General features: G+C 36.7%; 4 protein-coding genes across 10 annotated transcripts; all 4 read right to left on the reverse strand.

Annotated features, from left to right (window-relative positions):
- Positions 1–5,223, reverse strand: LOC147551017 (casein kinase 1-like protein 10). The gene is made up of 14 exons (XM_086666079.1): positions 4,533–5,223; positions 4,400–4,440; positions 3,754–3,823; positions 3,386–3,534; positions 3,167–3,262; positions 2,912–2,982; positions 2,316–2,377; positions 2,130–2,193; positions 1,914–1,998; positions 1,521–1,647; positions 1,349–1,422; positions 1,214–1,277; positions 937–1,070; positions 1–684 (listed from the first exon to the last, which is right to left on the reverse strand). Exons 1-14 carry the CDS (start codon positions 4,606–4,608, stop codon positions 406–408), a joined length of 1,392 nt encoding a protein of 463 aa, XP_086522205.1. The 5' UTR covers positions 4,609–5,223; the 3' UTR covers positions 1–405.
- A 1,487-nt stretch (positions 5,224–6,710) lies between these two features.
- LOC147551018 (uncharacterized) lies at positions 6,711–12,444 on the reverse strand. 5 transcript variants are annotated; one of them, XR_015237058.1, is made up of 15 exons: positions 12,066–12,387; positions 11,327–11,690; positions 10,568–10,742; positions 10,180–10,263; positions 9,860–10,101; positions 9,543–9,759; positions 9,131–9,210; positions 8,939–9,023; positions 8,211–8,342; positions 7,994–8,107; positions 7,846–7,896; positions 7,456–7,540; positions 7,266–7,322; positions 6,912–7,167; positions 6,711–6,786 (listed from the first exon to the last, which is right to left on the reverse strand). XR_015237058.1 is itself a non-coding variant. In XM_086666681.1 (15 exons), the coding sequence occupies exons 3-15, from the start codon at positions 11,539–11,541 to the stop codon at positions 7,067–7,069; spliced, it is 1,638 nt and encodes a 545-aa protein (XP_086522807.1). In that variant the 5' UTR covers positions 11,542–11,690; positions 11,913–11,956; positions 12,066–12,444; the 3' UTR covers positions 6,830–7,066. The 5 variants fall into 5 exon arrangements, 4 of the variants coding, with proteins under 4 accessions (XP_086522807.1, XP_086522809.1, XP_086522806.1 ...); XM_086666681.1 differs by lacking the exon at positions 6,711–6,786 and adding an exon at positions 11,913–11,956 and having other exon boundaries at positions 6,830–7,167; positions 12,066–12,444; XM_086666683.1 differs by lacking the exon at positions 6,711–6,786 and adding an exon at positions 11,913–11,956 and having other exon boundaries at positions 6,830–7,167; positions 11,327–11,608; positions 12,066–12,301.
- A 2,051-nt stretch (positions 12,445–14,495) lies between these two features.
- On the reverse strand, positions 14,496–17,703 carry LOC147551019 (Pentatricopeptide repeat (PPR) superfamily protein). Of its 2 annotated transcripts, none has more exons than XM_086668918.1 (3): positions 17,358–17,703; positions 14,930–16,939; positions 14,496–14,787 (listed from the first exon to the last, which is right to left on the reverse strand). In XM_086668918.1, exon 2 carries the CDS (start codon positions 16,761–16,763, stop codon positions 15,039–15,041), a length of 1,725 nt encoding a protein of 574 aa, XP_086525044.1. In that variant the 5' UTR covers positions 16,764–16,939; positions 17,358–17,703; the 3' UTR covers positions 14,496–14,787; positions 14,930–15,038. The 2 variants fall into 2 exon arrangements, with proteins under 2 accessions (XP_086525044.1, XP_086525045.1); XM_086668919.1 differs by having other exon boundaries at positions 14,930–16,961; positions 17,358–17,696.
- Positions 17,704–18,982: 1,279 nt separating this feature from the next.
- LOC147551020 (putative methyltransferase PMT8) lies at positions 18,983–23,923 on the reverse strand. Of its 2 annotated transcripts, none has more exons than XM_086672116.1 (8): positions 23,766–23,923; positions 22,406–22,881; positions 22,156–22,320; positions 21,857–22,039; positions 20,914–21,508; positions 19,942–20,054; positions 19,622–19,842; positions 18,983–19,496 (listed from the first exon to the last, which is right to left on the reverse strand). In XM_086672116.1, the coding sequence occupies exons 2-8, from the start codon at positions 22,667–22,669 to the stop codon at positions 19,172–19,174; spliced, it is 1,866 nt and encodes a 621-aa protein (XP_086528242.1). In that variant the 5' UTR covers positions 22,670–22,881; positions 23,766–23,923; the 3' UTR covers positions 18,983–19,171. The 2 variants fall into 2 exon arrangements, with proteins under 2 accessions (XP_086528242.1, XP_086528243.1); XM_086672117.1 differs by having other exon boundaries at positions 22,406–23,050; positions 23,140–23,923.
- Between the last annotated feature and the right edge of the window lie 3,317 nt (positions 23,924–27,240).

Here is a 27,240-nt window from a genome sequence, read left to right on the forward strand (position 1 = left end):
GGCTCAAAATATGATAGGTGTTCACAGATATGAGTGACAGTGATTATTACAACTACCCAAGTCTTAAATGTAAAAAAGAAAATATATCTCTATTAACAAACTTGTAAATTAAGAGCTTTCTCTCTGTTTTAGTTCTTGCATAAATTTTAGAGCACATAATCATTTTTTGTTCATCGATACAACATAATAACGGCTAAGGAAAAGGCTCTGAATGAAAAGAGATTCAATTTCTTCTTAGAGACGAAGCCTTTCAAGAATTTCAGCTGTGCTGAAAACTCCCAATAGGATGATTCTTGCAGGAATGATGATGATGAAGGAGATGGCCAGATTTTTGGGGAAAGAAGACTAAAGGAGTGAATCTTTTACACAGAAGAAACTGTTTGAACCAATTAGATTTCATCTCAGTTACTTCCTTTTATCTGTGCCGAGTGTGAGAAACTCAAAGCTTCGAAGAGTAGCATCATCACGATGGGATCTTCCACTTGTGACACGAGAAACAGATGCAGATTTTGCTTCGAGGCCAGGGTGGATCCTCTGGGTAGCACCACGGCTGCTGCTTGAGAGCAGTCGGCTTGATCTACTATCACTCAGTTCTCCAGAGGCAGGCCTGCTGCTTGAGCCAATAGCCCTCCTAGAACTGCTGCCATTGCGAGAGGAAGAACGGCGTCTTTCAGTATCAGGTGCCTGTTGATCAAGCAATACAAAAAATTGAGATGCATTTCAGTTTAGTGATACTCTTATAAATACTTCTAATACAGATAGTATAGAGATAGTAGCAAAAAATAACGGACACACGAGAAAACTTAATATTCTAGAACAGTGTTACACCTTGATTATGGAAAAGAAATATGTAGAGATTCAAACAGGACACAAAACAAGGAGAATAATAAAGCAAAATGTGTAAGTTGTATTCTTTTAGGGTTTGATGTTACGAACCACTTCTTTGGATGATGTTAAATCCCCATAACTCTTGTGCTTGGAGTGATCACCATGAGAACCAGAGCCCACGGCATTTCTTCTAACAAACGCATCGACTGCACTTGAGAATCTCTCTCGAATATCTTGTCCCACTGGAAAAACAAAAGGGTATAGTATTACATAATTATGTAGGAAAAAACTTCAAACATGTGGATTGATTCACCCGCAAGTATTCTTCGAGTTTGAAAAGATATCTAGATTTTCAGTTCTGTAAACTACATATAAAAAAACAAACCTGTAGTTCTCTCAGCTCTTTCTCCAGATGGTCCAGGGTTTGGCCCTACTTTTCCATTGGAATGCTGCAGATGGTTACAAGAATAAGAACTTGCACAAAAGGATAAAAACGAGTAAGATAGTCTAGCGCACTTACTCGTGATCTAGAACTGGCACCAATCTGAGGATACTTTAGTACAGTCCAGTCAAATACATAGTCAAACTGATAACCTGCAGCCATGACAATGTCAAGATCCAAAAGCAGTTGTGTATCCTGAATCCAACCAAGATGAATATAAACCTGAAGAATGTAGACGAGGAAATATCACCTTCTCGGATAAATAAGTCACGGAATAGCTTTTTCAGATAAGAATAATCTGGCTTGTCATCAAATCGCAGTGAACGACAATAGTGGAAGTACGATATGAACTCTGATGGATACGATTTGCAAAGGACCTGTTGAATGATATACAAAAGAGTGATGAATATTATTTATAAGTCGCAACTGAATAATGAATACATCAGTCTGGACATGAGGATTGTTGACACATGGAGAATGAGCTGAATGAAGGTCAAGAAACTAGATTCCAGAGCATAAGCTCGAACAAAAAAATTTGGCAACATTGTAACTTTTTTACTATCTGCATTTATTTTTGCATATTTTTTATACTAGTTCATTTTCAGATATTAAAACAATGATTCTTAACAAATGAATGCAGTACCTCTATGGGAGTTAGCATTTTCTTCTCACTGATTTTATCATACTTCTGCTTTTTAGTCCCCGCTTTCAGTCCCTGCCATGGAAGGCTAATAGAGAGCAAAAATAATAAATGAATCAGAAATGAGAAGGATACCAACAGTCCCACCAACTTAATGATGATGAGAAACAAGTAAAAGAATAGTAGGAAGCACTATAGTCAGTTTGCTATTCATCGAACCTTCCCCTTAAGAAGTACATAAGCACATAACCTAGGGATTCCAAGTCATCTCTCCTACTTTGTTCTGAAACGGGCAAAAAACTCCCATTAGAGCAAATATAACGCTAACAAAGACAGAATTCCTGAAAGGAAACATGGAATCCAGTTCCAATTACTATAAGTCTATAACTAACACAATTTACTCACCAACTCCCAGATGTGTGTTCACACTTGCATATCGAGCTGTTCCAGTTAAATTTTTGTTTTCTCTGCAAAGAAAAAGAACTCAGTCTTCATGATGAGCACTAAAAAGGCAAAGGTGTGAAAACAAGAGCAGCTACCATATATAAAATATTTCACTGCAACAAAAGCTCATTAAAGAAAAAATGTCCCAACATTTTGAATAAGTTATGCCCACCCATGACTACTATGAAACATGTAGATATTTTAATATCGTTAAAATTGAAGCTGATTATTAAAATTTTAAACATGATTTGTACATCGCGGAAAATAGTATCCCGTTAAATCAAAACAGCTCTCTAACAGTCTTAAGATAAATGAGGAAGCAAGAGAAAATCAACTGCCACTAGAGCAACTTTCACCAGTGCCTCTCACTTGTAAAATCACATCAACTAGCAAGGGGTCAGGATCTACTCAATTGCATCCAAAGGACAGCAGCTAGACATAGTCCTTTTCCATTAACATGTTTCCGAACTTGAAGTGAGTTAGAGGATGGGTCAAATAAGTTCAATAAACAAAAAATATGGTAATAAGTAGCAAGAACAGAACATTGAATTGTATACCTGTATGGTATGTGCTTATGGGTTTGGAGATCCCTGAACTTTTTTGCGAGGCCAAAGTCAATGGCATACACCTGTACAGAGAACACAATAAGAAAAGAGGAAAAGTCAAACGTGGAATATAAAGAGCAGCTTTTATGACACTAAAGTCACTCGTCTGCGAAACTAGATGTGACCAATACTTTCAACTGATTAAAGTTAGACTTCACATGCCTTCTGATTGACAACCTGTATGTCTATTATAATGAAGAAGATTACCTGATTTGCCCGGCGCCCTAAACCCATCAGAAAGTTGTCAGGCTTGATGTCACGGTGAAGAAAACCTCTAGAGTGCAAGTACTCCACCCTGTTAATCTACATGAAACAATTATGGCAGCTAACATCAACAACTAAAATTACTAATATTACAAGTAACAATCATTGTGCTTTTTAATTATTTGCTACATGAAAACAGAAGTACATAAATCGTGTACTTACTAACTGATCAGCAAGCATTAGTACTGTTTTCAATGTGAACTTCCGATTGCAATAGTTAAACAAGTCTTCTAAGCTTGGCCCGAGAAGATCGATAACCATGACATTGTACTCGCCCTGGACCCCGAACCACTTCAAGTGTGGTATCCCAGCTTCAAACAAAAAAACAATCAAAGATTACTTTCAGATGTAGATTCACCAGACGATTTAAACACACCTATTGTTCCTCAAGCTCAAAACAAAAGTGCATGTACTTTAGCTCTTTCCCTAAAGTGGAGATTGGAGAATCTCTTTCTTTAATGCATGAGAATAAAAGAACTACTAATGCAAAGAAAGGGTTATATTAAGAATATAGTAAAATCAAAACTCACTTCCTCCTTGTAGGAGCATATACAATTTTGATTCATAATGAAGCTGAGGGTGCTTGGTCTTTGCAGATTCCTGGAGAGGATAGTAATATAACAACGATACGTTAATAGAAAATAAAAGAAGTGCAGAAGACCAAAAAGCTCTAAAACTTTGCAGTTCATCAACCAACACATAATCATAGAACCCTAGTTTGATTTTTTTTTCCATCAGGATGCCAGGAACAAAACGGCAACAAAAAAGAAGCTTCAATATAATGTACAATAAATATCATGAATAAGAGGTTAAATCCGCGATGGAACAAAACTCAGTAGTTATGGATGCTAGTGCAACATGGAAAAGCAGAATCACAAAATTCTCATAAGAATAGGCAACTCCAGATGTACAAAACTACTTTCACATGATCATAATAAAAACATTAGCCCACAATGAAATTTTAAGATTTTGTGTGGTTCTTTGCTTTTTCGGAAACAATAACCCTCAAATTTGGTTTCTCCGGTAAAGAGATATACATGACTTGACCACTCAACCAAAGTGAGCTTCACGGATCTGTCTCGTTTCGGGTTTGGAAAAATCAATATCTCAATCAAATGTATAGAGGCATTTTAACATCATCAAACTATCTATGCCTAACTAAAAGAAGTTATATACCAGCTTGATAGCAACCTCCTCTCCAGTCTGAATATTAGTACCTGAAGAATCAAACCCAAATCACCAAAACATAAAAACCCAAAATCAAGCAAAATACAAAATAGAAATGAGGAACAAGGAACAAAATATTAACCTAAATAAAGCTCCCCAAAAGATCCACTTCCGATCTTACGGCCAAGTTTATATTTTCCACCAATAGCATTCTCCATTATATACCAATTCCTTAATAAAATTAATTACCTTCTCTCCAAAATCTAAATCCTCAAATAAGCTTCCACCAACCCAACAAATAAACAACAACAAAAACAAAGTTCTAATCTTTTTTCCCTTCTGATTCACCAAGACCACATTTTACAATCAAATCGAACCCTAATAATTATACGCCCAACCTCGATCTAGCTCCTAGTAAATATGAAGAAAACATTCATCAAAAGATGAACCTCTTAATCGAAACCTAATATATCTCCAAACATCAACCAACATTTTCTATCACCTTATCAAATTTAAACAAAAAAGAGAAGATGCATCCGATTCTAATCGGAAAACGAAAAAGATATACTAACAGATTTTTACAAATCAAATGCCGGAAATTTCACCGACACCATCACCGGAAAAAAACATTTGACGATCGTGTTTGGATCTAACATAAGTACAGAAAGAAGAAGAGATTGAAATCGAAGAAGAGAGGTTTGAAGTTTAGAGAGAGAGAAAGTTAAAGAGAGAGAGAGAGGAACGAATGAGCGAGCGAAAGCTGTTTTGTGATTTTCCCTTTTTCGTTTTTGTTTTTTCTGTTTTATTTATTTTATTTTTAGTTAAAGATTTCTGGTCTTAAAGTGCGATATCTGTTTTTATATCGACGTGGCAAATTCCTTAAGTAAATGGACCCGAATTAACATGGTTTATTAACCCGTTCACAAACCCACGAGTTGTGTTGGGTTGTCAGACCAGCCCGCATACAAGCCATCATAGTTCTTCATAAGGCCAGGCCAGTAGCCACACCCTATTTCAAAGCAAACTAGCTAAACATATTGTGTACCTTATAATTGTCCTCAATCATGAAAAGAGACTGCCCACAAGCTAGCTAGCTAGCTCAATATAGTTTGTCCAAGTATATAATCAGACGCATTTAGATGGAGAGCCAGAGCAAATATATTGAAGGCCGATGGATTGATACGTGCATATATCCTTGTATAAATAGTTATAAATTTGTTTTTTTGCGAAGGGTCTTTCTATTGTAGCTGTTATTTCTTTTTCAATTTCATCTAGTTTTCTCTCGAGTTCCATTGGTCTCTATAATTTTATTTCCTATCCCTCCCCATACCAAAAAATGGTGTACATGTCCAAAATCCTGTCGAGATCATTTGACTAAGTCGAAGGGTCACCCTTGAGAATGGTGGTGAAGATCCCTTCTAAAGATTTTCATGGCATACTAAATAGAATAGTACAATAAGTTTAGAACATGGATGATCTCATTATCCACATTAATTTACTTAAGGAAACAATCAGACGCGTATAAATTTGTTGAATACAATGGTTTTGATTATTTTACTCGAGGAGAAGACAATGTAGCACCACCTAAGGGATTTGCAGGGTTATGGGGTTCAACTAAAATATTAAATATACATACAAAAATTATAATTTCGAGAACTTTGGATAATATTTTCAGACATTTTAGCTAACCAAGATTAACCCACCCTTGATAATATAAAATGGAGTTGGCAGATCTCATCCCTAGATCTTTGAAGTTTGAACTCATAATTGTAGATTTTGTGAAAAGGTAGGTTCTCTTCTTCTGCGGAGTCGCTGGACCGATGTTATTGAGTTTAACATTGGATCTCTCTAAATTTATTTTATCAATACTTAAGATCAATTTTCCTCCTGCCAACTCTAAATTTGGCGATTAGTTCCATTTTCGAGAAGTCTATTTTTTTCTTGTTGCAAATAAGTAAACTCATTTGTATGAAACCCACGAGAAACATGTGAAAAGCAAATTGTATTAAATTTTTCATAATCAATATTAGAAAGAGAGGAAAGAACATGTGTTACTAAGAATCCACATTATGGGTCCGAGCAGATCCACAGGTTTGTGTGGGTCTAAGGTTGGGCTTTGAAGCCCAACATACCATACTTGGCTTATACGATCCGTATGGGCCTAAAGGATAAATGGACAGGTCCGTATATCTTCAATGCCAAAGATGCCCACGGGCCTGTTCGGCTATAAAAGATAAACCCATCTGATACGGGTCGAGACAGACCCACAAGTCTGTGAGGTTGGGGAAAACATGGATTCTTAATCCACTGCAATACAAGGTTAAGGTTGGGCAAAATAGGGTTCCCAACCCAAAGTTTGATTGTTCTTGATATCACATTTGCTACAATGTCCTAACCTGAAACAGTTTCAAAAACAAGAAAGGAACAGAGAAAAAGGTATGGAGTAATAAACAATCACAATATTTACTTCAATAAATAGTAGAATTTACAGAAACCCTTGAGAAAATACAAAGTTGCTTACTTTCTCTGAACCATTTCTTCCCTTCTCCTTTATCTATTGAAAAATGCAAGCTCCTGTCAGAGAGAATAGCTGAAGCTCCTAAACTCGCCTTTCTTTTATAGGCAGTTGGAGCTTTCTTCTTGTCTGTCTCGTATTCTTGTAGAAAAATTATCAAATTATGGGGATTGGTTTTGGTTCTTGGAGACTTCTAGTTGGGGAGGTAAGAGGTTGAGAAAGCTCCCTTGAACTGGCTGATCAGCATTCACTGCTTCGTCATCTGTATCGTTCGGAAGTTCAACAAATAAGTTTTTATAAGCGTAATGAAAACAGAGTACACCCTGATTAGAAATACTGTGTATAGAATTAAACCCCTACTGAAAAGTGATTTGATGGATGCTCGCTTTGTTTTGGAACTCTTCTTCTTCAGTTCAGCTGCAATAAGAATATGAAAGAAACTAGTATTGAATTTTTAATCCTTCTCTGGAATCTAAGGACCAAGCTAAGAAAACAAAACTTCAATGACATGATAGAACTGTGAGGGTATGTGGTGGTAGATAAAGCTCACCAATTCCAGGAACTTCATGATCACTAACAATTTCAAAATTCTTATATGTATAACCAACAAAGTTGATGTCCTTCGACGAGAGCATCTGCAAGCAAAAGAAACAACACCAGTCGAAAGTCAAGAAACCGGTGTATTAACATGGTTATTAATTGAGACCACGTGAACCAAAAATACTATATAGAAGTTATTTTACTAACAAATTAAGGAATATAATTTTACTAACAAATTAAGGAATATAATTGGTAATTTATGAATAGTGTGTGTTTTAAGCGATCTTTCTAACAGTAAAACATCTGCTACTACATAAGGACTAATTAAGGAAGTAAGAAGAGCATCTAATGGTTCTGAAAAATAAAATATATTTTCAAGATATCATCGGGGTTACATTACCTTTCTCCACGGTCCTGAGTTCGATGAAGTTTGAACTTGATTCTCAGTTTGCTGCAGGAAGACAACCCAAGAGAGAAGACAATGATCAATATAACATGATTTAAAACAGAGGATCTACGAAAACATAGATAATGAAGCGTAGATTTACTTCTTCAAACTTCTCAAAGTTTTGAGTATCTAACTCATCATTGACTTCTGGAATAAAAGCAGCTTCTATCTGATAGAGATTATCCCATTTAGTGCCTTCGAACCATGGATGATCCTGACATAGCCAAAAAGACCAACAAAGTGATTACGTCAATCAGTGATTTACTTTTGAAGTAAAAGCACGAACATGTAATATATAATAGTAACACCAAGCACACCTTTATTTCTTGAGCTCCTTTTGTTCCAAGCCTCTGCTCGACGTTGCATAAAAGCTTACTGATAAGATCTTTAGCTTCGGCAGATAGTTTCGCTTCCTCGGGAAACTTTAAATGAGTTTTCCAACTTACAATCTGCATAAACGGTATTACAGGCCTTCAGGTTTGATGAGATTAGTGCTTAAACCTTTTTGTTAGAGTGATACTATTTAATTCCAGAAGAATACAACAACTCGCTACAATGCACCATAAATTTGACTGAAATGAATGAGAGTGAGTGATGTAGACGTGTTTGCAGTTATATGAAGGTTTACACTTGTAGATAGGATCATAGGATTCTAATTTTTCAACTATAACCAACAAAGTGCTTAAAGCTGCCGCTGGGCTTCCCAAGGCCAAATGGTGCACCTGTCGGCTGGGGTTTCTCTTGCTCAAACTAGGTTCTTTCTCAAATGGGCTTCCGGAATTACTCACACTGACATAAATCATGCATGTTGACTTAGTTGTACTCAAGTTTCTAACACCTTAACAATGACGATGAGGCACATGTATCATTTTCCAAGAAATTCAATGTTTTCCAACACAAGATCTTCAGTGAAATTTTATCCGAAGCAAGCAAATGGACATCAGGAAAGAACAATGCTTTCTATGGACATCTTTTAACAAAAATTACTACGAGGCCAAGACATCAGATGGGAATTCAATCAGAGTTATAGGACTAAGAATCCTACCTTCCTACAGGTTGCCATAGGTTCATCAGAATAGAAAGGTGGATATCCTACAAGCATTTCATACGTTATAGCTCCAAGTGACCACCTGCAAGAAAAATTGAAGAACTATAGTTCAAGAGAATGTGTATCTTCTTCACAGGTATTAAAGATTGTGTTAACACAAAATAGTTAAAAGTTATATTCATTAATTACCAATCACATTCCATTCCGTAACCCTTCTTAAGCAAAACTTCGGGAGCAATATAGTCAGGTGTTCCGACAGTTGAGTAAGCCTGCAATTTCAATATCAACATTTAAGACCAGATTGAATGCAGAGCAATCGGTAGGAGATATACTCCAGGAAACAAGTAATTTGCAATCTATTATATGTAAAGAAAAATAACTTTTGTCTGATCAAAGTGAAACAACCCTATTTGCAGTTGACTGTATATTTTGGTACATGTTGAAAGACAAGTTTTATGACTTAAAAACAGAGAAGATGAAGAGGAAGTGGCAAGAACCAACTGAATCTAAAATATTTATCACCAGAGAAAAAAACCACAGAACAATGACTAACGGAAGAATTTGCTTCAATGAAAATCTCTAACACAGATAGCAAGCCTACCAGCATCCTCCTATTTCTTTGCCAATGTTGCAACTGCTCCTGTTGTGTACGTTTTGGTGCAGCACGACGCTCATAATTCTGCGAGGAACCGTTAACACTATTTGGTAAAGAAAAGTCCTCATGTAGTGTGCTGCAATCTAATGGTTTACAAAGTCCAAAATCCGATAGCTTCAGATGACCATTTTTGTCGAGCAAAAGATTATCAGGTTTGATATCTCTGTGAAATTGCAAGTAAATATCAATCTTTCTGGTCAAGTTGAAAAATAATACGCATTAAGACATATCCATAGCTCCATGGACATATTCAGTGAACAAACCTGTGGATGTAATTATGCTTGTGTATTGATTCAATAGCTAAAACTGTTTCCCCAACATAGAACCTTGCCTCATCTTCAGACAAAATGTCCTTTCTCATAAGTAATGTCATCATATCCCCACCAGGTAAATATTCCATAATGAGATACAGGAACTCCTCATCTTGGAAAGAACAATAAAGTTTGACAATGCAATTGCTACCAACTTCAGCAAGCAAATTTCTTTCAGCTCTAACATGCTCAACCTGAAGAAGACATGGAATAAGCATACTGAAACAAATACACCAATGCTGTCTTCCCATGTATAGTGGATACGAATATACCTGTCCTCTGCGGAGCATTTCTGATTTCTTAAGCTTTTTCATGGCATACACATGACCTGTTGTCTTCTCCTTACAGATTCGTACCTGCAACGTGAAGATAATGTCAAGATAGGTTTCTAAATTCCTTTCTCTTTCCTCCATTTGCAATCCTTTACCTCCAGGACCAATTTATCCCTATAAAAACTAATTATAAACTCAATGAAATGCCAAAATCATGATAAGATTCTTCCCGTAAGTAAGACTACGCTAGCTCCATTCTGCGGCTTTTGCTTTCTATAGAAAGCAACTGCAACAGAGGCGACATTGAATAATCTGACATTGCAATACAGGGAAACCTACTAACTGGAACAGGCAAAACAGATCGATAATATGATGTGTGATAATATACCTCTCCAAAAGCGCCCTTTCCTATCATAGTCAACAACTCAAAATCGTCAACACCCATTTTATGCCTCTGAAAGCGCATATATTCTGTTTCTTTCTTCTCCAGGTGTTTGAGGAGATTGTTTTGCTCTTCCTCCGTTACATCAGCATTTGCCAACTCTTTTTCTAGTATATCACGCCTGATTCAAAATAGAAACTTAATTAAGTCTGAAGTGGGAAGCTTACTCAATTGTCCAAACACAGTATGGGATCAGAGGTCAGTAAGGATATGATGAGGTCTATTACTTTAATTGACGTATCATAACATGCATATATAAGTATCTGCATCTAACATTCCGTGTTAAAACGATAACCAAGTATAACCTGGCTGAGAAACTGAAAATTTACATTCCTGCCTCAAATGATGAGCCATTTCTCTGCCAATAAAAAGTGTACAAACTACACGTCTCTTATAAAGCCTATATCTTAAATTATATGTAAAAAAATGTTATCCTAATTCTTCTAATAAAGAAAGGAAGACGTGTCAACTAATAAAAAATTTCCTGAAGAATACTCTCGCCATTTTTTAGGTCTAATTCGGCGTTACTCGTCGGTCAATTAGCCACGTAATCTTGCTTTTATCTATAATGGGTTCGGTACTATAAATGCAATAATGATCCGTAAAAGGTTTGAAGTACAGAAGTAGCACAAACTAACTGTTGAAGCATCAATTATAGCAACACGGATATAATATACTAACACATTTATAAGTCCAAAAGCGTACCTCTCCTTCCTTTCCTGCAAATTCTTCATTTGCTCCTTGTAATGATTTTCTATGTATTGTTTTGCTGCTGCAACTTTCTGCTTTGTGACATTTGAAGGAATTTCTTCATTTGCAGCCATTTTCATCCCTTCCTTTCCATCTACATCCTTCTTACTTGAATTTTTCGATTTATCTCTTGGTTGAAACTTATGGAGCCACTTTCTTGCAGAATCCATATCCCAAGTTCAGCCAGAACAAATGCTTCAATACTCACAATATCATAAGGCCAACTATTCTTTCTTCCTACCCATATCAAAAACCAAATATACTCATCAACTACTGAATCTCAATTACCAATCCACAACAAATTAAACTCCTTTCAATGCTGAAAAAAAAATCACAATTTCACCATTATTTTTTCATGAATAAACTACCAAACAAGCATAAACAAATCATCTACCACAAATGACTAAATTCATTACTTTTGTACAAACATCAGAAATTGGAAATGCATATACAAACCCTAACAGATCAGAAACAGAGAACGAACACAATTATTGCATAATATTAAAAGATCTATAACATTGATAAAGATAGAGATACAAACATTATAAAGTCTCATCAAAATCCCTAAACCGCCAAAAAAAACACCTAAAAACGTTAAAAATGTCTAATCAATCTGAGAAATTTTGAAAAATGAAAAGGTAGAAAAGCGGAATCGGATGAGAATAAGTAAGAGATAGCGTATAATCGAGGTTACCGTATAAGAATTGGTAGAAGAAATTGATGAATCAGGAAGAAAAGATGAAGAAGAAATGTGAAATGGGCGCCATTATCGGTTCAGTTAAAGAAGACTCACTAATAAGCAATAACTTTAATCTCTCTCTTTCTCTCTCTAAATATGTAAATCTTTGCATGAATTAAATCTCTTTCTCTCTCTCTCTCTCTAGAAATACTTAACTCATATAATGTTGGGACATGTAAGCAATTAAGTCTGAGTGGGGATAAGGGTTAAACTTTAATAAATGGACAAAAAGAAGGATTTGGATTTAACTCAATCCACTTTAACAAATCGTTTTCACAAATTAGGCATATGAGTTGGGGGATTTTTTTTTAAGGGGGTTGGGTTTGTGACGAATATACCATAAACGTGTGAGATTACCATTTAATTCATGTTAACATGTTACGGATTTAGGTTTTATTTGATTTACATACCGTTATGTTTTGACTTAGTTAACTCGTTAAAAATATGTATTTTCGTAAATTCGTAAAGGGTTATGACTATGTTTAATGTTTAAATCATAGAAGTGCAAGAGATTTTGGTCAAATCAAAGACCATATTTTATGACACACAATAGATAGCCTAGAAAGCTTACTATTGCATAATTTTTTTGGCATCCCTACTATCTTTCTTATCTAGAAAAGGTGTGTTCTGATTGTGAGGGTTAACCCTAATTGAAAATTGAAAGAGAAGCAACTTGAATTGGGGATAAGTTCCATATAACCAGGGAATCATGTAGGACCATCTCTAATCCACTTGTATGCCATTAATGTTACTAGAAAAGCAGACCAAAATACTTTGCTCTAAAATTTTACATTTCATTATTTTTTGTAAGCAATGCTTGTATTTATAGTTTGACAATACTTTTCAATCGAAGTATTAATGACGTTATTGTAACTCCAATTTTGGTCAATTGGGAAAATTGGATAATGGAAATGTAGTTGGGTATTAATAGCATACCATATCAAATGTTCAACTTAATTAACGGAATTGATTATACTGATTAAAACACATTTTTGTTTACAAATAGAAATAACTAGTATCTTAAGATATTGTCTCCGTTTTTGATACTTAGGCCAAATTTACCAGTACAAAACTTCTTTTTCTACAAAAGTCTCACAAACTCACGAAAAAAAACTCAACACTTACTAAACCTGAGCGGGCAACTATAACTCAGACTTCAATCTATCTCCCAAACAATGTGAGACCATCACAAAGAAGTCACCAATAATGTATAATTGTATTGAAGCTAGCCAACACCATTGATATGTAGGGGTGGGAAACGGTCTCGGGTCGGGCCAGTCGGGCTTTTATACTCTCAGTCCATTCGGGCTTTTGGGTTTAATCAGACGGGTTATTAAAAAAATCCTAGTGTCCACAACCCGTCCAAGTCCGTCAGACTTTTCGGGTATCAGCGGTCGAGTATCCGATTTTCACTAAAGTTCAAAATATCTCGGTCGAAATGATCAAAATATTCCTATTTCCATGGTTCCGAAATTTCTATCAAAACTAAAATTTAATTTTCTCTTAACAATGTTGTGTCAAGGGTACTCCGCACTTGACAACAATATACGTATATATATATATCTATATTATACATTTCAAATACACTTCAAATACTTAAAAAAATATATCTATAAATATCTACATATCTATATATATGTCACGAACATACAAGCAAGCATACATATAATGTGCATAGGTATTATCGTATAAATGGATGACATTATTAAGCGGATTATGTCGGATAAAGATTATTGGACGGGTTCGGGCAGGATGCCAGGTAGGACTTCAAAACCCGTACCCGACCCGTTGATTTTATCGAGGCGGTAGGGCTAAACCGCCTTCGGGTTTCGAGTACCCGCGGGTTCTTACGAACTCGGGTACCCGTGACGGGTTTCGGGTTTCGGGTTTGCGGACTTTTTCCCAGCCCTATTGATATGGATAATAGCAAAGAGATGGATATTTGAGTTAAAAGTATGTTATTATTGATGTTTTTTTTTTTGCTGAAAGTGTTATTATTGATGTTGTTGAAGAGGTAGTTGAAAATTGAAATGGGCTCAGTCTTAAAAAAAGAGACCAAATGAAGAGTCAAGAGACACAACCATATGGTCCATACCCAATCAAGATGTGGCCCTGCTGATGGGGAAATGCCCACATGCCCAGCAAAAGGGAAGTACATTACTACAAACATCATAAGACAAAAGAAAGCTTCCCTTCACATTATTCATTCATAGGCTTATCATCTATAGATGCTGAAACGAGTCCAAAGTTCTCCATGTCTCCTGTATTACTAGTATGTCGTTAGCTCGTTCTTCGCTCAAGCCCATTTCATTTGGTAAGGTTTACTCCACAAGTTCTTCCCTTCTACAATGTTCATCCCAAATGATAAAATCCCCAACTTACATGTGAGAAACAACTACAAGATATATATTACAATCCTTACCAAAAATCCAGAGAATCTACAAAAAATTTAGTCAAAATTAACCTTGACACCTAAAATGTACCAAAGCAGAGATACGAAAATCAAGAATTGCAGTTCGGTACTAGTAAGAATTTGGTCATTCTACTCGGAAAAACAAACTATTTAGATTGTCATGCTGCTTCGTCAAGTGACATTAAGAGGTAATAATTCCACCAGCGATGTGAAGATCGATAAACAATAACTTCTCAATATTGTCAAGAGTCCAGGAGGACCAGCCTGCAAGAGCGTGCAGTTAAACAAAACATTTAGATCGAAATACACATTGAAATGGAAAGCGAAAAAGGAAACTGCAAAGCCATGGCAAAGAAACAAAAAGAGATTAGAATCTAGTTTAGCATGTTTAAGCTCAAAGAATTACCTCTTGAAACAGAGTTTGTTTGATAGACATTGTTAGAAATTTGAGCACTCCAGTTTCTTCCAAATCTATAGATTGCACTAAAACTTGTAGAACTCTTAATGTCATCTGCCTAATCGAAAGTTATTTCTTCCTTGAGCACCTTCCGATCGAGTAACGTCTGGTGTAATTGAATAGCATCTTCCGTCATACCAGCTGCGGCAACCCCTTTTATAATGGCAGTGTAAATTGTGTCATTTGCCCTGCATCGACTTGAAGCCATCATATCTAGAACTTCGATGGCCATATCCACCTTACCGTTTCTGCATAATCCTAGGATCACAATGCTGTAAGTACTAGTTCTGATTCTATGGTTTCTTCTGCTCATTTCTTTCAACATCTCGACAGCTTCCTCTACTAGATCCTCCCGGCAAAAACCAGCAACCAGAGAATGGTAAGTAATATCATCAGGATTAGGCCCATTCTCAGTCATCTCTATGTATAGCTCCATCGCCTTTTCTAATTCCCCTTCCTTTGCTAATCCATCAATCAGAGTGTTGTACGTTATTATAACAGGAGAATAACCAATGTTTTTCAAGGAATGGAATATGTTAAGAGCCTCGCTCACCATACCCTCCTTACAAAGGGCTCCGAGAAGAGTATTATACGTGATAATATCAGGGGTACAATCCCGCGAAACCATTTGATCTAGGAAGTCAATAGCTCGATCGAGAAGCCCAGTCTTGCATAGACCATTCATCAATATATTGTAAGTAACAACTGTAGGAGGATTTGAAGTCTCATTCATAATTTCGATGATTTCGTCCACTTCATCCCAATATCCTTTGCTGCAGAGGCAATGGAGAAGAGAGTTGTAGGTGACTGCATTTGGCTCCATGCCACGTGACAGAAGCTTCACGATTATGAAGGTAGTTTGTTCATATTTTCCTTCCTTGCATGTAGAGTTAACCACAGAATTATAAGTTACTATATCGGGATAACACCCCTCAACTGACATATCTTCCAAGACCTCCATAGCTCGTTCCGCTCCACAGTGCCTACAAACAAGCTCAATAAGAACAGTATATGTGATCAGGTACGGAGGGCATCCTTTTCTCAGTTGATCTTTCCAAAAATCAATTGCCTGGTCATACTGACCATGATCGAACATTCGACGAAGAATGGTGTTATATGTGATGACATCAGGAGGACAACCACTCAAACTCATGTCTTCAAGAAGATATATAGCCGATTTCACTTGCCCTTTCTTACAGAGACCACCTACTAACATATTATATGTGATTATATCTGGTACCCCACCAGACATAACCATGATTCTGAGGACTTTAGATGCTTTCTCGATCCGGTCAATTTTAACCAAGCCACGAATTATGTGTATACAAGTCGTAAAATGAGGAATCTGGCTTCTACGTGCCATAACATCAATCAGGTTCGAAGCTTCAATTAACTTACCATTACGACAGAAACTCCTTAGAATGTCATTGTTGGTTTCCTCATCATTATCATTGAATGGTCCCTCTGAACTTAATATCACCGACTTTGAAGGTCGTTTGGACTCTGTGTTCGGTTCTTTTGGTTTCCTATAAACACCCATTACAGATCTTTCCGAGCTCCAATTCTCTTTTCTATTCTCATTAACCTTATCGATGAAGACAGTTCTCTGTTGCACTCTGCATTTCAACGAAAACCCATTTCTCGTAGAAATAAAAGGCACATTTGAGTGTAAGCATAAATTAGGTCTAGCTACGTTCTTGTTCGAACAACCAAAATCAAAACTCGATAATCTAGTCAAGGAAGAGTTTCCACTACCCTGTCTAGAATTAACTGTATACCCCATTTTCTCTTATCAACGGAAGAACATAACTAAACAAATTCACTTATAAAGTATCTTCTCAGCAGTCCACATGAACAGTTTCTTCACTATCAAGCAAGCACAAACAAAATACAGTAGCTCCTGAATCAAAATTCCTGATTTTGTTATGGGGTTTACTCCATCAATCTGTAAGCGTCTCCCTGAAATAAGAAATTCAGATTACTAGATAAGCAAATCTGTACAAAAAAAAAAAAAGATATCATTTTCAGAACTTTTAATAAAAATTGGAGAAGAATATACAAACTTTTTGAGGAAGATAAAAGATACCATCTTAAAACTTCTCAATCTACAGGTTGTCACCATTAACTCCAAAATTGAAACTTTAAACACCCATAATTCACAAATTCAAAATCAAAGAACAACCCAAGTTGAATCTCAACCAACTCAAATGAGAACAATTAACAATTAGGAACATAACAATGGAACCCAAATTTATGAATCCTATAAGATAAACGAAATGAGGGTTTATGTAATTATAGAACAGAAACCAACCAGAGAATCAATGAGAAAGGAAATGAAGTAGTGAATATTTCATGAAGATGTTAAGTGAAAACTTACGTGATTAATTTTTCTTCCTTGAGGATTTGGTTTCGGCTTTGCAGCAAGTGAAAGAGATAAAGAGTTGAGGGGGGTAAGGAGTTAAGAACTAGGGTTTTGAAAAGAAAGCACCTGCGTCAGCATTACTAGTTCCATTTTGAGAAACAACCAAAATATATGTCGGGAATTGGGATGTCAATTGGGTTAACGAACCAAATCAGAACCATTTTCCTATTATGGTTCCAATCATCCCAATACTGGAAGTCTAGAACCACAACCAACAAGACCAGTTCCATCATCCTTAGGACATCCGTCTTAAGCCCATGAGATCTTGAGATCGAGTCATCGTGGAAGTAGTTTATCCCCCATGTAATTTAAGCACTAAATAAAGTAGTTGTTGTCGGGTTTCAGACCCCTTTAATCATTTGTATAACATAGGCGGTGATCGTGCTTATCACATCTTGATGATGTATCAATGCCTTGTAACGACTAACGTAGATCGAAGTCGATTTCTCAAAACAATACGTTTTCTTCTAGTAGGGGGTTCGGTGCGTAAAGAAAAATATTCGTGGCATAAAGATTTAGTCAAACAAGATTGACTCAAGGGATGTATTTATTTTTGGATCAAAAAATTCACTTGATTGAATTTTGCCTATTTATCATCTTCTCATCACCTTCACTACCATATTTTATGACCACTGCCACCATCTCGACCACCACCGCGACCTCTTCTTTCTCTTCTCTTTATCTCTCCAACTCATTCTCTCGTTCAAATTTCTCTCACAGTTACCCTTTCTCTCTCTCCCAGTCTCTGATAGTTTCGACGAGGGAAATACTTCTCTGCGCCGAAACTGTGTGTGTGAGAGAAGGAGATAAAGGAAGAGAGAGAGAGATAGAGAGATGGAAACAATTAGAGAGGGTGAGAGGAAGAGATACCGTGAGAAAGAGAGTGTGAGAGGGGCAATGAGAGAGAGAGAGGGAGAGAAAGAGAGGGAGAGAGATCGATACATATCAGAAAACAGGAAGACAGGAGAGAGAAAACATGAGAAGATGAAGATTAGGAGCAGAAATCAAAGAGTCCAATTTTTGGATCAAAAATTAAATATGTCCTCTAAGTCAATCTTGATTAACCAAGTCTTTATGCTCTTGAGATTTTTCTCTACGCCCCAAAGTTGCGGCCTTCTTTATTTCCCAAATCCGCGGCCTTTTTCTTTTATTGAACGAGATAACTTTTGGAACCACCAAAGGGTCACTACGGCGAACCCATTGGTGATTAACAATAATCCCATACTGGAAAAGTATTTGGTAAGCGAGAATGTATCAAGTCTGGCATAACTCGCGGACTAGGATTCCCCCCACCCAAGCGAGAGGGAATCGCGAACCCATTGGGGATGGGTAGACTTGCTGTTTCCTTTCCATGGAATAGTTAATCATGTAATCTTCGGACAAAATCTGGAAAAGTATCTAGTAAGCAAGAATGAATCACGTCTCGCGTAACTCGTGGACTGCGATTCCCCCACAAGCGAGAGGGAATCTGCAAGAGATCGACCTCACTAAAGTAATATTAAGAATTTCAGCATAAAAAAAAAAAAGATTCAGTTCATGATTTGTGAAGTCCACAAGTGAATCGTAAAGCATTTCTACTGAAAGAGAAAAAAATTAATCATAAAATTAAGAAGAAACTGAATTAGAACAATGTAAAGACAAACAGCAGGCATTTATCTGCTTACTACTAACTGATATAATTTTAATGCAAAAATAGAACGAAAGGAGAAGTTATCTGCTCATGATCACTTCTCTGAGTTCTTCGGAATTGCTGTAAAGCTTGATGTTCTTTATTCTGAATCTTTCAGGCTATCTTCTATTAGCCACAATTTCTTTTGAATTATAAACACGATCTGATCATCGTCATCTTGTTCTAAATCAGTATCACCATCTGCTGTAGCAACACCTTCCCAATGCAATGCGGGTAAATACTTCTTAATCGACTCTACTACTGGACGCTTGTCTCTAACAATGATGAAACCAGTAGGTCTTAGCATTCGATCCATTTCTATTAATAGATCTTCGATACTGCATCCCTTCTTCTCAATGTCGGATAAGACAGTCCAAGCATGAAGAAGATCATATGTTCTCGGGTAGGTTGAGAAAGCTTCACACCTATTGCAATAAAAGAAAATCATACTTCCATATAAACTTCTTATGTGAAGCCATAATTCAAGATCATTAAGAGATGGTTCATTTCATTTTGCCCAGTTAACTTCAATGAAAAAATAATAACATACCAGTTGTGTACAGTTCCGATTAGGCCTCTGTCGTATATTAGCTTGAGAGTGTTAGGTCCATCTTCTGGCACAACGTTCATAACCCATACATCTTTTTCCTTCAGAGAGGCAGCGAATGAACCCATGTTTGTCTTCATGTCCATTAGGTTTCTCAGAGTATTCGACTGTATTTTTGGGCCCAAAAGATTCCAGTAACTCTCTACCCTCCGATGCCAAACTTCCTGCATCACGTAAATAATATCTTTAAACTGGTTTTCGCGGCTTCTCTTATTGCATAAATGCAGAATATATGTATCTTGAGAAGAGATGCTTTAGGTTACCGTGTCTTTTTCAAAAGCTTCGTTTGAATAACCAAAATCAGCGAGACGTGGAGGAGCAGCTGTTAGTCTAGCTGGCCATGGAGCCAATCCGCTCCCCTGGGATCTGTGGACCTCTGGGTTTTCAAAGAAAGAAGCACATAATCAGTTAATACTTGGCTCAGGAACTAACTTTAACCAACTTCCTGAAAACAATGATAAATAATGTGAAAAAAAGCCATGAATGGAAGTAAACAGAACATGAAACAGTTATGACCACCTCATGATCTAAACAAAAACTAACTACGTAGAACTGGACAGGTTTTTCGTTTTGTTAAAGATTTATGACACAGTTATCGGGGTTATATGAGTTAATATTTCTATGGCAAATAAATGCCAGTTCCTGGAAGAGTCACTGAAAATTTACATATTACCCAAGCATGAAAACTAATTTGGGATTTTTTTTCTTTGGCTGTTAGTTAAGTTCATTTGTTAGGAAATAGTAGTCAGCAATCAAATAAATACTTAAAAAGGAGAATAGCACAAAGAGTATGTCAAGAATAGTAATGGTCTTCAGAGTTCACTTTTGACCCACCTCCTAAAGATGATGATGGCAGTAGAAAAAGTGAAAAACCAGAATATATGTGAAAGAAAGCTGTGAGTGGAAAGATATAAAACATGAAACGATTTCGTTCACCCCATAACCTAAACAAAAACCAACAATCGTTGGACTCTAGATGAGTTTTTGTTTTGTTAAAGATATATAATGCATGCAACCTAAAGCAGTTATTACAGCTACTCCGAGTTGTATTATATCGCCAGTCAACGCTGATTCCTGTAAGAGTCACTTGCAGTATACACATTACCTTAGCATGAATGACTACTTCGGGAATTCTTTCTTTGGGGTTAGTTCATTCGTTAATAGTCAGCAATAAAATAAATACTTAAACATCAGAAAGCACAGAGAGTATGGCGAGAACAGTTCAAACTACTCACGTTCAGTGTAAGGAGTGATGCAAGCTTCCATGCGCACACCCCAAATTGCATCTGGATCATCATCTGATCTGCACATAGGAGGTTGTGTGCCAGGCTCTCTTTCCATGTAACAGTCATTCGTTAGAGGTTTAACCCAAATGACAGTTTGGTTTCTTTTGGCGGCAATTCTCCAGCACATGCGCTCTACTAGGGCGCTCATTTCTCTCCATATCTTAAGATCTTCTTCATCCTGTGCATATGCCTCAGGAGAAGAGTAAGCAAAATACCCACCTGGTCTAAGCACCCTATCTAACTCAAGAAGAAGGATTCCATCTCTTTGAAGCCAATCGATTCTACAACGAGAACAGTGTGCAAGTTCAAAGGATCTGCTAGGGTATGGGAGCCTCTTTGTTCCTAAAACACCAAGATATGCTGGAATGCCTCTCTCTAAGGCAAACTGGATCTGGTTTTGATGCACATCATTGGGTGCTAAAGACATTGCTATGATATTAGATGAAAGAAGATACCCCCCAAAACTTGCAACTCCACAACCGACATCAAGAACCGTCCGAAGCCTTCCTTCGTTGTTTAAATTGTTATTTGAAAAGTTGAGCATCTGTCAGTAAAACCAGATATAGTATCATTCCCTTATTGAAGCATTTTAACAAATTTTGAGAGGAATACAACCTGAAAGAGTACTATCACAAAATGTGGTGCCGGTAAAAATATCATTGGTGGAGAGAGAGTATATAATGCGTTTTCATTCCCAAGAAAAGAAAGAGAGAGAGAGAGAGAGTCTCCAAGCATAGGAGTATATTATAGTCCGAGACTTTTAAATTGATCCTACTGCCAGAAACAGTGCTTGAAACCAACTAATGAAGTGTTTGTAAGCTATACACGTATAGCTGAAGCCAGAACTTGCTTCATGTGCTATCCATATGGTGACAAAAGGCAAAAATCTTACATTGGCCAGAGATGCAATATACTTATCAGCTCCATAATGGAAATGGGTGCCTCCTCCTGGAAATTCGATCTTTTCACCTTTCTCAACCATCCAGTTCTGGTCAGACTTCTCATGTGCAAGGTGTGTATGAGGTATGTTTGCTTTCCATACTTCATCTCTGCTCTGTGGCCACTTTATCGGGACCTGTGTATTTTAAAGACAACGAAATAGTTTAACATTACCCACAACTGGAAACAAAAGCAGATAATGAGAACTTTCTCAACTAAAAAAACGTCAATCTCCGTAAAGCATGATATAACCTTGTAGCCAGGTGGCGGAGGGATCAAACAATTGAAGCGCCTCTCAGGCATGGGGCAATGTCTCTCATAGTGCTCCATCAGAGATAGATCTAGCTTCAACCTCATCTGGTAAATTAAGTTCCTGTCTAAGCAGGGAATTAACTCCGAATGTCGATCATCACAAACCTTTGAAAGGGAAACAAAGGTTGTTACTAACACAAACAAAAGAATCAAAGAGAAGCAAGACCTAGCAACGATAAAAATTACTAACAGGAAAGCTCTTTGGTGCAATATCACTATCTCCGTCTTCTTGGCCTACTATGGAAGAAGATTCATCTTGCTTGCTGCTAAGATCGGCATCTTCGCTGCCGCCCAAGTAGGACGATCCAAGACGTCTTAAGGTTGATGTGCCACGTTGCACGCGAGGACCAAAAATGGATCCATAGTATACAAATAGAAAACCAAGAAAGATGGCGACAACACACAAGGAAGTAATCAACTTCCTCTTTTGACCATCATCTGCTCTTCCCCTCATCCTTTGGGTCAATTTCTTCTAAAAGTACGTTATATATTCTAATTCTAGTACAGCATTAAACGGCAGCCATTTTCTTCACTCAATTGTATCAATTAACAAACTACAAACTTAATGCCAATATAACCGTTGAGAAAAAATTGCTATGAACAAGCACTTGAACCATTAAAAGTCCAACCCCAGTCTCCTCAGCCCATACGAGGTCCCATTAGCATCTGCATTTTCCAAAATAAGAAACATCAAGCAGATTCAGAAGCTGCCAAAATCCAATTTCTTAAATTACCCTCAAATCCGTAAAGCAACAATTGACAAATATAATTCACAAAAACAACGGTTTGAGAAATATACTATATTTGAATTATCCAACTATAAATCCATATAGTACTATCTATAAAAGATAGTAGCTCCCAAGTTAGAAAATTTCTGAGACATGAAAGCAACAACCAGAGCTTTAAATGATTAAATCCATGTACGGAAAACCCGTAAAACAACTAACCAAGAGAAATTCATTTTCAGCAAATCGGGTATGGGCTCCACGATTCATAAACATGTCTCATGAATCAAGCATTAAAAACACAAACTATAACCCAACATAATAAGATATTATCAACAGTAAGAACCCAGTATTCAAAATTGAAATCTTAATTGGAGTAATGCAGGAAGCAAAACCCAAAAAATGTTCCCCTAAATTGTGCAGTATTATAATTGAGCTTCTTTAGGGTTTTTTTTTTTGGTTAATCAACTAATGCAGTTCAATAACTATATAATATTACGTCTAACACGGGATATTAAAAATGAGTCAACAGAAATTGATAATTAAATTAATGCAGGATGTTCACAAATACGAATCAACAGACCAAGAATTCTTTAAATCTGATTGATTACCAGATTTTAATTATATTAAGTTAATTAATCCAAACAAGAGAAAAAATTTAAAATAATACAAAATTCTCTTCTCTTTTCTTCTTAAATAGAGATCTTCTTGCGCATAACAAAATCAGCAAAATTTCAGATCTGAAACTAAAAATGACAATAAATATATAGTTCATTAAAAGCGAAGATACGCAATTAGAAGCAAAATGCGATCGAACTAGCTTACAGTTGGAGATAAGAAGACGTCCGTTGAGTTGTTCTCTCCACAATAGTCGCAGGAGAATGAAGAAAGACAAGTAGCGAGAAGGAGTGAGTGATCGGCGATCTCAGAGAATACTAATTCTCAGGTAGAGAGAGAGAGAGTATGTGTGTGTGTTTTATTTTACAGAAAGATATAGAGAGAGAGAGAGAGAGAGGTTTTATGATGAAGAAGACGTACAAGTTACGCAGGAGGTTAACAGGGGAAAATAAGAGAGAGAAACTTATGTGTGACGTAGATGTAGTTAGATGAATTGATATCCAACGGTTCAGAAATTTTTACTAATATTAGGGAATGTTAACAAGTGTCGGTGGAAAGAGTATTTCCCGGGAGAAAAAAAAAAAAGCGAAACTCATTTTACATCCTCTAGCTGTCTACCATCTGGAAGAGAATCGGGACCCATCCGCGGCCCGCGGGTTTACAATTACACCAACTCTATAGGCGCCCCCAAAATTCCTATGGGCCTGCTTTCCTCTTTGCGCCCACCCGGACTGGGCCAGTCCGCAGTCCTGACTTGAACAAGACAGACTTGAAAAAGTTGTTCTCCTTAATTGCATATAATGGGTAGTACTCCATAATTATTCTAATAAGCACCAAGTACTGTCACACAAAAAATACACAATTCCAAATCCCGCAGAACGTCAAGTGCCGTTTCAATATCCAACTTCGATCAGTTTATTTCATCAGACTAGTCAGATTACCGGACTCCGAACTTCAAGTGTCTATCGCCTCTAACAGACTTAATTAAACGAACTGCGAAAGTGATGCAGAAATTTACTTGGTTGTCCATGATAAAATTCGGATTTTTAGACTTTCTTCCGTTTCCTAAGAATTCAAGTCATCATCATACCTGCATCTTAATTTCTCTTGTCTTGGACTCTCAGTTATCTCTCGGTCCACCGACTAAAATTGGGGTAGAATGGGTACCATGTGATTTGGGTAATAAAGTCTGAGGTCCTACCATGTTGGTCCTCAGTCCTTTCCAACTTAGTTTTCATTAATGACAATGAACCCACTCCTAGACCGACAAAATTCGGACCATTTAGGTGAAGGGACAAAATCTAGAGAAATATAATCAAAAACAATTTTTGTTCTTGAACTTCAAAGAATTGATTGTGTATAGTGACTAAACTTGATGAATTGCAATTCCTCTTTCATTAGTCAAATAGAAATGTCATAATCATCTCAAATTCTTATATCTAAGTAAATCCAATGTTAAATTAAAATGTCTTCTCAATTTCGACATAGACTAGCATATAGCAAAGGAGTTCATCCGATGAGTAGCTTCTGGCCTCTCAACTAACAATAACAACACAAGACTGAAGGATTTCTACTAATAGCCGTTAGTCTCCGTTTCTACGTTTAAGAATAGCTCCCTGAGTACATGAGTAGGGGTCGACGTTAAGTTTCTAGCCGCTGTTCTAGTCTTAAGACAAAGTTTACGGAAAGAATATAAAATCATAGAGCTAAAATCAGAAAACAAGAATCTTTAGAAAAGGGTTTCAAGTAGAATGGTCTCTTTCGATTTGAAAGTCTTTTTGAATGAAAATGGTTAATCATGTTTTCGTGAAGTTAGTTACCTTAGTTATAGGTCGGTGTAGATCTGTTCGTTGTCGCAGACTCACTTGTGCAAGAAACTTTCCTTTTGCAGCTTTTTCTTCTTAAGAGATTGATTCTGTTTAAGAAAGGGAATAACTTAAATCCATATGTACTTTTTGGTTTTCCAACGCCTCCATATTGGTCCTATCATTATATCGGTATCAAGAATGTTCTTTAATCATGACAAGCTATCATTATCGAAGTAAATGATTATAACAAACGAGAAGTTTAAAAAGGAACTTACTCTTGTCATGTTAGATGAAGAAAATCTCAAAAATACTTCTGATGGGATCTCGCCAGTCACCACGTAACCAAGATCACCACAAACCAAGCGATGATCACCTACAAAACAGTTTTGTAAGGAAATCAGGAATATACTGGATAAAATGATAAATAAAGTACACACAAACACGATTAAACCAATCCGTTTTTTCCCTAATATTGTTAGTTTCTTTCATACCAGTATAAAAGTGTAACCACAACAATTGTAGAGTATAAAGGTCATACTTTCAGGCCACTCTGCGAGTGTTAGATCTTCCATAGTCGGTCCAGCCGCTTTACGAGGAATTGCTATCTTTTTTGTTTTCGCTTGGTGCTAAACTTTACTACTTGCCAGTGCAGCTTTTACACATTGCCGAGCTGTGCGTCCCTTTGAAACAACTGTTGGGCTTGTTTTCATGAAAAATAATAGAATTAGTCGTTTAACTATAAATATGTTGATCCAAGTGATTAATCCTCATGACACCCCTTAACGTTCCATTATCGTTACACGTCTAACTATAAACTAGTGAACGACAATTCAAATGTAAGAGTGAGATGTGCACCTTCCCTTTACGTAGGTAAGGCAGAAGTGATAATCCTAGTTATTTTAGTAAACTTTCAACCGGCGGATCTCTAAAGAAAGTTTTAACACATCTTTCAAGACTGGTTCCAAGCTCTAAACAGTGGTTTAAGCTTCCAGGATACTTCTCAAGTAACACTTGTTACTCAAGTTGGAATAGCATTGTGGTTTTCGAAGGAGCACAAATGCGAAATCAAATTCAAAAATTCCTCTTTCACCATCAACTATTTATTGCATAGAACAAAGGATTTCATGGCAATACAATACAGTCATGAAGAGGCCATCACAGAAACCTCATGCTCATCCTAACGCAGCGTGGGAAAACGCAACTTCAGGCTTTTATCAAAGTTAACTTTGATCTGTCTTTTCTAACAATTAAAGATAAAGCTTCATCTGTTAAAACACGCATGTTTATGTGTGCTTACCTACATAAGGGAAACGCACCCACGAGGGCAAATGAACTAGCAGGAGGATTGAATGGGTTGAATAGTTCGGCCACGCTTGAATGGGTTGAATAGTTCGGACATGCTACCTTACTAAACCACAACGGATCATAGATTATGTTGAAGTCAGCTATTGTACTGAGCTTTGTTGCTCTGTTCATAGATTGTCCTCATCAGTCAGCCGAATACCCCCAAATTACCAATGCCACAGAGCATGAATGATTCAACAATTATAAAAACAGACAATTGTTAACATGATCCACTTAATAGTTAATACAAAGTATAAAGGTCTCAAGGGATTAGACAATGAGAGAAGAATACATAACGTCCATTGAGATATTTTCCTTCAACCGAGATACAGACGAGGAAATTCCAAGTGGAGTTTCATGTTGGTTGTGATCTAGAAAGAAAAAAACATTTCGCTCCTTCAGTACGAAACATGGAGTACCATGCTTATGAGATCAGAAAGCATGTTTTTTGTGTTTGGGAGCACATGTCTAGACTCAAGAGTCTAGGGCATTCATCACATAGTTTTAATACCATCACATAGTTCTACTGA

This window comes from Eschscholzia californica, unplaced genomic scaffold (assembly GCF_041429995.1).
Source record: "Eschscholzia californica isolate CP2 unplaced genomic scaffold, dmEscCali1.0.p SCAF_3, whole genome shotgun sequence".
Lineage (NCBI taxonomy): Eukaryota > Viridiplantae > Streptophyta > Magnoliopsida > Ranunculales > Papaveraceae > Eschscholzia > Eschscholzia californica.

What these genes read in the sequence shown, in the direction of transcription:
- LOC147551017 (XM_086666079.1), bottom strand. Translation starts at nt 4,608, where the DNA reads ATGGAGAATGCTATTGGTGGAAAATATAAACTTGGCCGTAAGATCGGA. An exon ending in GTGCCAGTTCTAGATCACGA is followed by an intron (nt 1,278 to 1,348) that starts GTAAGTGCGCTA and finishes AACCATCTGCAG; the next exon opens with CATTCCAATGGAAAAGTAGG. An exon ending in TAACATCATCCAAAGAAGTG is followed by an intron (nt 685 to 936) that starts GTTCGTAACATC and finishes CTTGATCAACAG; the next exon opens with GCACCTGATACTGAAAGACG.
- LOC147551018 (XM_086666681.1), bottom strand. Translation starts at nt 11,541, where the DNA reads ATGGATTCTGCAAGAAAGTGGCTCCATAAGTTTCAACCAAGAGATAAA. An exon ending in CTATGGCAACCTGTAGGAAG is followed by an intron (nt 8,343 to 8,938) that starts GTAGGATTCTTA and finishes CCGTTTATGCAG; the next exon opens with ATTGTAAGTTGGAAAACTCA. An exon ending in ACTTTGAGAAGTTTGAAGAA is followed by an intron (nt 7,897 to 7,993) that starts GTAAATCTACGC and finishes GTCTTCCTGCAG; the next exon opens with CAAACTGAGAATCAAGTTCA.
- LOC147551019 (XM_086668918.1), bottom strand. Translation starts at nt 16,763, where the DNA reads ATGGGGTATACAGTTAATTCTAGACAGGGTAGTGGAAACTCTTCCTTG.
- LOC147551020 (XM_086672116.1), bottom strand. Translation starts at nt 22,669, where the DNA reads ATGAGGGGAAGAGCAGATGATGGTCAAAAGAGGAAGTTGATTACTTCC. An exon ending in CTCCGCCACCTGGCTACAAG is followed by an intron (nt 22,040 to 22,155) that starts GTTATATCATGC and finishes TAAAATACACAG; the next exon opens with GTCCCGATAAAGTGGCCACA. An exon ending in AAGCTTTTGAAAAAGACACG is followed by an intron (nt 19,843 to 19,941) that starts GTAACCTAAAGC and finishes TACGTGATGCAG; the next exon opens with GAAGTTTGGCATCGGAGGGT.